The 10,298-nt window shown below is 43.6% G+C and overlaps 1 protein-coding gene and 1 non-coding gene across 3 annotated transcripts in view; one reads left to right on the top strand and one right to left on the bottom strand.

Moving 5' to 3' along the window:
• Window positions 1-490: 490 nt before the first annotated feature.
• Window positions 491-10,298, bottom strand: part of ORNANAV1R3031 (vomeronasal 1 receptor ornAnaV1R3031) — a 33,316-nt gene continuing 23,508 nt past the window's right edge. Inside the window, exons 4-5 of one of the 2 annotated variants that reach the window (XM_029057276.1) lie at window positions 6,118-6,343; window positions 491-1,926 (exon numbers count right to left, since the gene is read on the bottom strand). In XM_029057276.1, the coding sequence (XP_028913109.1) occupies window positions 946-1,878 (933 nt within the window). In that variant the 5' untranslated portion in view covers window positions 1,879-1,926; window positions 6,118-6,343 and the 3' untranslated portion in view covers window positions 491-945. Of the gene's footprint in view, window positions 1,927-6,117; window positions 6,344-10,298 lie in introns of those variants that run through there. The other variant, NM_001253423.1, reaches the window with a different exon arrangement.
• LOC114808976 lies at window positions 4,620-4,757 on the top strand. Its single transcript, XR_003756724.1, has one exon. It is a non-coding gene; the product is annotated as a small nucleolar RNA SNORA7 (small nucleolar RNA).

The following is a 10,298-nucleotide window of genomic DNA, read 5'->3' as shown; positions in this document are numbered from 1 at the left end:
TCATTTATATTAATGTCTGTCTCTCACCCCCTAGACTCTGAACTCATTGTGGGCAGGGAATGTGTCTGTTTATGGTTATACTGTACTCTTGCCAAAAGCTTAAATTGTAATTTGCACAGAGTAAGTGTTCAATAAATATAATTGACTGACTGATTGCCTGATTGCTAGGAAAGGATGAGGAAGTGGACGTTCCTCGACACAAATGGCTGCCACACATGTGTTAGAGGGAAGGGCGACTTGAATCCTGTGTGGGGATTATATTGCTGAAGTCTCTTAGAAGCAGCATGACCTAATGGAAAGAACAAGGGCCTGGAAGCCAGAGGACCTGGCTCCTAATCCTGGTTCTGCTATATACCTGCTGTGTGACCTTGGGTAAATCACCTAACTTCTCTATGCCTCAGTTATCTCATTTGTAATAAGGGGATTAAGGCTGTGATTCCTATGTGGGACAGGGACCGTGTCCAATCCAACTATCTTCTATCTACCCCAACACTTAGTTCAGCACCTGGCACAAAGTAAGCTATTAACAAATATCATAAAAAGTAATGAAAAAGATGTGTTCCATCTTAAATGCTTAGAAAAGTGGCCATCTTGGAAGAGTCAAGAGATAATTTGTCACTTTCCCCCCATTCCACCTTGAGGTAAGAATTTATATCATCTACCGTTTGAAGCTTGTTATGGAAAGGGAACCTGTCTACTAATTCATTTTTCTTGTATTCTCCCAAGTGCTTAGTACAGTGCTCTGCACATAGTAAGCCCTCAATAATAAGATGGATTAATTGAAGCTTGCCTTGTTCTATGGTACCTGCAAAAGATGTCACCCTTCCTGCCACTCCAGTTACCTTCAAATTGCCCTGTACAGTACAGGATCCAAAACCTCAGTAAGTACCTGCCCTAACCAAATCAGGGGAAATCACTGAGAGAGAAAGTGGCTTGTTTGGGACCCTATGAGGAGGAATCTATGTTGGAAGCAGCAGATTCCCTTTTCCAGAACATTCTCATTCTCCTGTCACTATGAATCACTAGGCATGGACTTAAGGCTGCAAAGGTGTGTGCAAAAACCATGTGGCTATTCAGCAGGAGAGGCGACTTTTCTTTCATGTTCATTATAATATTCAGCATGACTGACTGTCGCCCATAGAGGAGGACGAAGAGAGTCACCAGGGCAATGACTCTCTTGGCTGCTATGACTTCAGGCATCACTCTGGGGGAGTTGCTTGGTTTATGAAGGTGCTGGACTCGCCGGTGGTGTCTGTGCAGGACAAACACCATATAGCCACTGGCTGTACTCATAAGCCCTACAAAGACCAGATCCTGAAGGGAAAGTGCAACAGCATATACCAGGGTGGTGACTGCACTGAGACTAAGCCTCGAGCAGTATTTATAATCCATTGGGCTTTGAAGACTGCTGCTGTTCTGGGGACCTGTCATGTTCATCACTCTATCAAACTCTACTAGCATATTGAGGATCCAGAAGAGGATACAGGAGGGGAGGATACACTTGTATAATTTGACTTTGGCTCCTGCCCACCTGGCAGTGCCAGGACTGATAGTGATGGCTTGGAAGACACTCAGGAGGCAGGTGGTGCAGATGGCAAGGCCCCGGCCCACTCGATAAAAGTAAAAGAGGATTTTACATCCAACATTGTTTAGGAAATTTCTCAGACCACATACTGACATGGTCTCTGGAATTCCAAGTGTGAGAAGTGCTATGGTATTGGCCAGAGCTAGGTGGGAAAGAATTAAGTCTGAGGAGCTGAACTTCTGACTGGTGGAGACCATATGGGTATAGAAGAGGAGGAGGAATCCATTCACTGAGACTCCAGTGCTGATCTGTAGCAGAAACAAGATCCCAAAAGAGATCTCAGTGGCATCCATTGTCTTGAATTTTCTTTTAGACCCAGAGAAGGCCACTTGCAGAGCAACCTGGGTGGGAGAAAGAAAAGAGAGACAGCGGGAGAGAGTCCACTGAAACATTAATCCATTAGTGAAAATGGATTTCATTTACACATTGACACAGTTAAAAACATTCCATGTTTTTAAACCATTCTGATAGGATGCTATCATTTTGTTCCAATTCCCAAGAAAGAACTGGTAAACATTATATTAGGGCTCAATAATGAAGGTGGTATTGCCCTGTGATCACTTCCTCACATGAGCATCTTCATCTGCCAAGGATCTGGACTGATACTGCTAATCTGAGCCCTCCTGGGGTGGGCTTCTTTGGTGAAATGTATGTCATGGTTTCATGACTATTTATTTGCACTTTTAAACCAAAGAGTGCAAGGGTCATTGTTATGTTTTTTCCTGAGTAATTTGTAACCAATTAGTCAATGGGATTTGAGTGCTTACTGTGTGTAGTGCACTGTACTAAGCAGTTGGGAGAGTACAATCCAATAAAGTTGGTAGGCAAGTTCCTTAACCATAATGAGCTTACAGTCTAGATATGAGCTGATAAAAAATACACCTCTTCCAAAAAAACTTCATTTGAAAAATCACACTTGCTTTGCATAGATTTCAGGCCAGATTTGGGACTTTATCCCACCTGCCCTTTCAACAATTTACTATGTGAATGGTTGCCTATCAACCTCCACATGAAACAAAAACTTCTCACTCTAGGCTTCAAGGCTCTCCATCAACTTGCCCCCTCCTACCTCTCCTCCCTTCTCTCTTTCTACTGCCCACCCCACACCCTGTGCTCCTCTACCGCCCACCTCCTCGCCGTTCCCCGTTCTTGCCTATCCCACCATCGACCCCTGGACCACGTCCTCCCGCGATCCTGGAATGCCCTCCCTCCTCAGCTCCGCCAAACTAATTCTCTTCCCCTCTTCAAAACCCTACTTAGAGCTCACCTCCTCCAAGAGGCATTCCCAGACTGAGCTTCCCCTTTTCCCTCTGCTCCCTCTGCTCCCCCTCTACTCCCTCTTCACTTCCCCTCAGCTAAGGCCTCTTTTGCCCCCTTTCCCTCTGCTCCTCCCCCTCTCCCTTCCCCTCCCCTCAGCACTGTGCTCGTCCACTCAACTGTATATATTTTCATTACCCTATTTATTTTGTTAATGAGATGTACATCACCTTGATTCTATTTATTTGCTATTGTTTTAATGAGATGTTCATCTCCTTGATTCTATTTATTGCTATTGTCTGTCTCCCCTGATTTTTGTCTGTTTCCCCTGATTCGAGTGTAAGCCCGTCAAAGGGCAGGGACTGTCTCTATCTGTTACCAATTTGTACATTCCAAGCGCTTAGTACAGTGCTCTGCACATAGTAAGCGCTCTATAAATACTATTGAATGAATGAATGAATGAATGAATGAATGTGATCAGAGGTTCATATGGCACAATACAAACTACACTCTGCACTGAGCCCTGTTCAGTGGTAAATCTCTCTTCCCCCTGTAGAAAGCTATATCACCCCACCACTCCTATCTTCCCATTGGCTCAAATCTATGATAGGGTCATGAAGAAAAAAAGAGCAGTTGTCTATGTGATCAAGATCTGGAATTTGATGAATCATTTCATGGTCAGGGGTTAGTATTCTGTGTGTGACTGTTGTTCTCAGAGAAAGGATCGGGTAGAGACATGAAAAATAGCATCTGGGGATTTAACGCCCGTGGCTTGGCCTCAATTAAGAAATCCAGTTTCTTAAAGAAGGCTTCCTTTTGGGAACTGACTTGCTTGGTAATACTGTAAGTTGTCATGGAAGCCATGATGAATATCTATTATTGCTGGAGGACTCAGGAGTTGAGGGGTGATGTTGAGAAGCGTGGAGTCTCACTAAAACACAAGGGCAGGAATGACAGAGGAGATGAATTGGTTAAAACCTGCTTGGGTCCTCTCTCCATCAGCACTCAGTGGGGTTAGGAAAATCAACAAGAGATTCATACAACCAGGGTTTGGGACAGGATAAAGGGATGGAATCTGAGGCTGAGTTATATAAGGAGGGCCATCTTAAGTCACACCCATGGTCCATCCAGTCTACAATTTTATTTACAACAATTACTCCAGAGATAATTGGAAGAACTCTATGGCTTCTTTTTCAATGTCCAACACCAATCTACTATCACCAGTTTTTCCCCATAATAATCCAATATGGACAAAGGGATCAACACTTGAGACTGAGTTGAGAGAGTCAGTTCTCCACTCTTATGGAAATTTCCCATTCCTATGATTTGAAAGGTGTTTCTACAGGAAAGATACCACCCCCCCCCCATATTGACACCTGTGGTTGGGTCTGTCAACGCCTTGCACTTGGAGAGACATGGAGGGTGAAGCCAAGAATCCTGGCCACTGAGCAATGACAGTAATAGAAAACATCCTAAACATGCTTGGCATGCACCCTAAGCATGCCAAGACCATGGTTGGGACTTTAAGGTTAATGAAAATACCCCTGAACCACAGATTGGTGAGTATGACTTTACCAAACTCACACCTCTCTTCACTGATCTTTTAAAGTAGATCCCAGATCTGAGTTGGGAGAGAGTCACATAGGCTGAGTAATGGGGTTAGGGGGACACAGTCAACTGATGTTGTGCTGCAAGACCCTCAGTGAAGGAAGGGGCTCAGAAGGAATGGAGAGGAGACAATGGTAGAGTAGGATAAGAGACAGGATGAAGAGGGAGTGCCCTCTCGGGGACGCACCTGGGAAGTTTCCAGTACTCTACCAGTCTCGGCTACAGGAGGAAGAGTCAAGCAGAGGACTAACCATTCCATTTCTAGCTTAGGCAGTAGCTAGCAAGTGGAAGGCAATCTGCTACAGGTCAAAGGTCACCCATGCTGGGCAGCAGAGGCATGGGAGAGACTCGAGGGTGGAGACTCGAGTTCATTCATTCATTCATTCAATCGTATTTATTGAGCACTTACTATGTGTAGAGCACTGTACTAAGCACTTGGAATGTACAATTCGGCAACAGATAGAGACAATCCGTGCCCAACAATGGGATCACAGTCTAAACGGGGGAGACAGACTACAAAACAAAACAAAACAGAACAAAACAAAACAAAACAAGTATTCTGGAGTAAATATCATCAAGATAAATAGAATTATAGATATATACACATCATTAACAAAATAGAGTAATAAAATATATATACAAATATGCACAGTGCAGTGGGGAGGGGAAGGGGGAAGAGCAGAGGGCAGGAGAAGGGAGGATGGGGAGGGGAGGAGGAGCAGAGGGAAAGGGAGGGCTCAGTCTGGGAAGGCTTCCTGGTGGAGGCGAGCTCTCAGTAGGGCATTGAAGAGGGAAAGAGAGTTAGTTTGGCAGATAATAACGTTGGTATTTGTTAAGCGCTTACTATGTACAGAGCACTGTTCTAAGAGTTGGGGTAGATACAGGGTCATCAGGTTGTCCCTCATGAGGCTCACAGTCTTAATCCCCATTTTACAGATGAGGTAACTGAGGCACAGAGAAGTTAAGTGACTTGTCCACAGTCATACAGCTAACAAGTGGCAGAGCCGGAGTTCGAACCCATGACCTCTGACTCCCAAGCCCGTAGTCTTTCCACTGAGCCACACTGGAGGGAGAGCATTCCAGGTCAGTGGTAGGATGTGGACCAGAGGTTGACAGTGGGACAGGCGTGAATGAGGGACCATGAGGAGGTGAGAGACAGGGGAGCAGTGTGTACAGGGTGGGCTGTAGAAGGAGTGAAGGGAGGTGAGGTAGAAGGGGGGAAGGTGATGTAGAGCTTTGAAGCCAAGAGTGAGGAGTTTTTGTTTCATGCAAACGTTGACAGGCAACTACTGGAGATTTTTGACGAGGGGAGTGACATGCCCAGAGTGTTTCTGTAGGAAGATGATCCGGGTAGTGGAATGAAGAATAGACTGGAATGGGGAGAGAAAGGAGGATGGGAGGTCAGAGAGGAGGCTGACACAATAATCCAGTCGAGATATTGTGTGGAAGGTGGCACTGGTAAACCATTTCCATATTTTTACCAAGAAAACTCTACGGGTACACTACCAGAATGATTGCAGATGGAGAGTAGGGCATTCTGAGAGAGATGTGTCCTTGGTGTCGTTACGGGTCAGAAATGACTTGATGGCATAAGACAAGAAAAGACAAGAAGAGGGAGTGGAGATTGGAGGAGAGATGGCTACAGACAGATAGGGCAGGGCACTGACCTTCGCTGCTCTGCTCCCTGTTGCCTTCTCTGCCTACAACAGGACCTCAGAGACAGAAGCATGGATCTCTATGGCCCTGTTGATCCTATTTTCTGAACCTGTACTGTTCCTATGAGAAATGGGATCTCTGCAGTGGCCCTGGTGGCAGGAGATTGCCTGAGAGGGAACAAGAAGCAGCTTCTTCTGGGCCACTGTCATTGTCGCTCCATTACCCCAGGAGACTTTTCTGCAGAAGGAAGAAGATGCAAATCTTTAGCCACAGGAAAATTGTTGGTAATACATGAGAGACCAAGAAGGAAGTTAATCGCTTCCCTGGATGCCCAGCAACATTTAGAATACCCACAATATCCTAAGCATTGCACACCACAATGCCTGTCTTCCAAATTTCAATTCCAAATTTCTTTTTTATTCAGCTACTCACTTTTGTTTTTTAAATTTTAACCCTGATTTCCTCAGATTCCCAAAGACAAGCTAAAATGGTGTGGTGGATAGAGCACGGGCCTGGGATTCAGAAGTGGATTATCAGAGAAGCAGCAGGGCCAAGTGGATAGAGCACAGGCCTGGGAGTCAGAAGGTCATGGGTTCTAATCCTGGCTCTGCCACTGATCTGCTGTGTGACCTTGGGCATCTCACTTCACTTCTCTGAGCCTCAGTTACCTCATCTATAAAATGGGGATCAAGACTGTGAGCCCTACATGGGACAGGGACTGTGTCCAACCTGATTTGCTTGTATCCACCCCAGTGCGTAGTAGACTGCTTGGCACAGAGGAAGCGCTTAACAAAAACCACTATTTATTTTTATTTATTTAATTTTTTAAACCTGTAGCTCAAAATCCACCCTTTCCTCTACATCCAAACTACTACCACGTTGATATAATCACTCATCTATCCCTCCTGGATTACTCTATCAGCTTCTCTATTGAACTGCCTGCCTCCTGCCTCTCCCCATTCCAGTCCATACTTACTCGCTGTCCAGATCATTTTTCTACAAAAACATTCAGGACATGTTTCAGTACTCCTCAAGAACCTCCAGTTGTTGCCCATCCACCTCCGCATCAAACAAAAACTTCTCACCATTGGTTTTAAAACAATCAGTTACCTTGCCCCCTCCTACCTCACCTCATTTCTCTCCTACTACAGCTGAGCTCAAACACTTCACTACTCTAACTCTAACCTTCTCACAGTGTCTCGATCTCACCTATCTCATTGCTAAACCCTAGCCCCCGTTCTGTCTCTGGTCCGGAATGCCTCACCCCCTACGCCTGACTCAAATCCGACAATGACTCTCCCCATCTTCAAAGTCCTACTGAAAACACATCTCTTCCAAGAGGATTTCCCAAACTAAGCACCCCTTTCTGCCACTCCCTTCTCCATTACCCTGACTTGCTCCCTTTGTTCTTACCCCTTCCCAGCCCCACAGCACTTATGTACATGCATGTAATTTATTTATTTGTATTGATGTCTGTGTCACCAGCTCTAGACTGTAAGTTCATTGCAGGCAGGGAATGTGTCTGTTTATTGTTGCATTGTACTCTCCCATGCACTCAGTATAGTACTCTGCACTTAATAAATGATTGAATGAATAAGTGAATGAAGTTTTAACCCTGTTTTGCCTCAGGGTCTCAGAGATAAGTTATAACCCTCCTTTCTAGAAATCTGGAGATAACCGTATTAAGAGGCACTCCTATGCCTTCCCTAAAATCAAAGAGGTACCCTACAACTATTTTTATTTCAAACAAAATGACTCCCTTTCAATTGAAAAGCATATTGTCAAAGTCCTGTACAGGATTTCTGTATGGATGAAAAGTCTCTTTTTCAGAGACTCTCTTGTTGCATCAGAGAGCATTTAGTTGGCTGCAGGTCTGATCAATCAATCAATCATTCAAGTCTTGAAAAAGGGCAAATGTAATTTGAATGAGCTGTTAAAAGACATAATAGATTGTAGATGCTTTTTCAGTGTAAGAATACAAGGCTAATCCTCTATTAATATTTTAACATATTTTCATTTTATTAGGATAAAATAATTTACTGTGAAAATAAAATGACATTATTATGCTTTTGTTATACCCATTTCACCTTTAATTTGAATAGGAAAGGATAATCAACTATATCTATAACCATCTCTTGAAACTTCATGGGTAATGAAGGCAGACCTTTTCTACATAAAATATGAAATTAGGAACCCATAATAATAATAATAATAATGTTGGTATTTGTTAAGCGCTTACTATGTGCCGAGCACTGTTCTAAGCGCTGGGGTAGACACAGGGGAATCAGGTTGTCCCACGTGGGGCTTACAGTCTTAATCCCTATTTTACAGATGAGGTAACTGAGGCACCGAGAAGTTAAGTGACTTGCCCAAAGTCACACAGCTGACAAGTGGCAGAGCCGGGATTTGAACCGTTGACCTCTGACTCCAAAGCCCGTGCTTTTTCCACTGAGCCACGCTGCTTCTTGTAGTTCTCAGAGATGGGTTCTCAGAGAACCCATCATTCTCTATTTTTCACTTGAAAATATTAATCACCTGGGCTCTTCTTGTGCCAGTGTTTTCAAATAAAATATTAGAACTGTTTTGTTTTTCATCATTTTCATTATTCAGACACTTTTCATTACAGTAACTGATTTTCTTATACTGACATTTTAATGGGAGTACCTGTGAATGGCTCAAATGTTAAACTAAATGGACATGTAGGTATTCAATTTTACTTTATTTTTCATTATTTTTATTTAAAGTCTTCTTTTATTCATTTTCATTTATTCATAAATTATTTTATTCATTCTTATCCCTTTACAACAATTACATTTCTAATGTGATATTTCTCATTGGGTTTAATTAATGTCCCTGTGGATGACTTAAGAGGTGCATAAACTGGATGATTGGGTATTACATTTTATTTTATATCATTTTATTTCTAATCATTTGATTTTTCATTCATTCATTCAATAGCATTTATTGAGTGCTTATTGTGTTGAGATCACTGTACTAAGCGCTTGAAAAGTACAATTCAGCAATAAAGATAGACAATCCCTGCCCACACCAGGTTTACAGTCTAGAAGGGGGAAGACAGTCATCAAAACAAGTTAACAGGCATCAATATAAACAAATAGAATTCTAGATATGTACACATTCGTTCTCCTCTTATTATAGCACTTGACTGCTATTTTGCATGGATGTTCCAGTCTGGATAATAAGCCCAAAGTTTTACCATCAAATTAAAAATAAACCCCCTTTGGCACTCTGCAGCTTTATCCAGCTCTAAACTAGCCCCAGCTACCAATACAGTTTCTCAGAGTTTTCCCCTTCGCCTTCCCCCAGGTCTTTTAACATAGTTGATTATGATAAACGTGAAAAGACAGAGCCTTTATTAAGGTGTTAGGTGCTTTGATAAAATGGCCAAGATGGAGTCAACACACATTAAATTAGAGTTTCTCACAGGTTACTTAAACAAGGCAGGTCCACTGGCCCTGGTATCTCCATGGGATTCCAGTTCACTCTCCAGCTGCAGCACCAGATTCCAGTGCCTGGGCTTGGGGCTCTAAATTTCCAGAAACATTGAAAGGGGCATGTATGCTTACTGACTCTGAAGGAATTCAGTCCTGGACTACCAAGGGATCCATGTTGGAAAAAACTTCCCTAGTCAACTTTGATTTGATTTACTTTAGGAGCTTCCCGTTCCTCCAACAGATATTTTACGGGCTGATAGAAATCCCAATCATTCTCCAGGCCAGCTGGCAGAGGATTTTGAGTTGTTTCAATCTTCAGTGATTCAAGCCTGCACCAAGAGGAGGGTTTGGATGCCTACAGATCCCTTTCTCTGGAAGCCTCTGTTTCTGCTGCTGGTAAGATGACTGACTCTTGGTGTTATCCTTGACTCCTCTCTTTCATTCAACCACCATATTAAATATATGTTCCAATCTAGCTCACTTCTCCCCTTCAAAGTCCTACTGAAAGCTCATCTCCTCCAGGAGGCCTTCCCAGACTGAGACCCCCTTTTCCTCTGCCTCTCCTCCCATCCCCATCTCCCCACTCCCTCCCTCTGCTCTCCCCTCTTTCCCAGCCCACAGGGAACCCAGAAATGAACCTTGAGGGACACCCACAGTTGGGGGATGGGAGGCAGAAGAGGAGCACACAAAAGAGACTGGGAATGAGGTGCCAGAGAGAAAGGAAAACCAGGAGAGGA

Source organism: Ornithorhynchus anatinus, unplaced genomic scaffold (genome assembly GCF_004115215.2).
Source record: "Ornithorhynchus anatinus isolate Pmale09 unplaced genomic scaffold, mOrnAna1.pri.v4 scaffold_80_arrow_ctg1, whole genome shotgun sequence".
Taxonomy (NCBI): domain Eukaryota; kingdom Metazoa; phylum Chordata; class Mammalia; order Monotremata; family Ornithorhynchidae; genus Ornithorhynchus; species Ornithorhynchus anatinus.
Note: the sequence above shows the minus strand (reverse complement) of the source record. Positions and strands in the feature narration are given on the sequence as shown.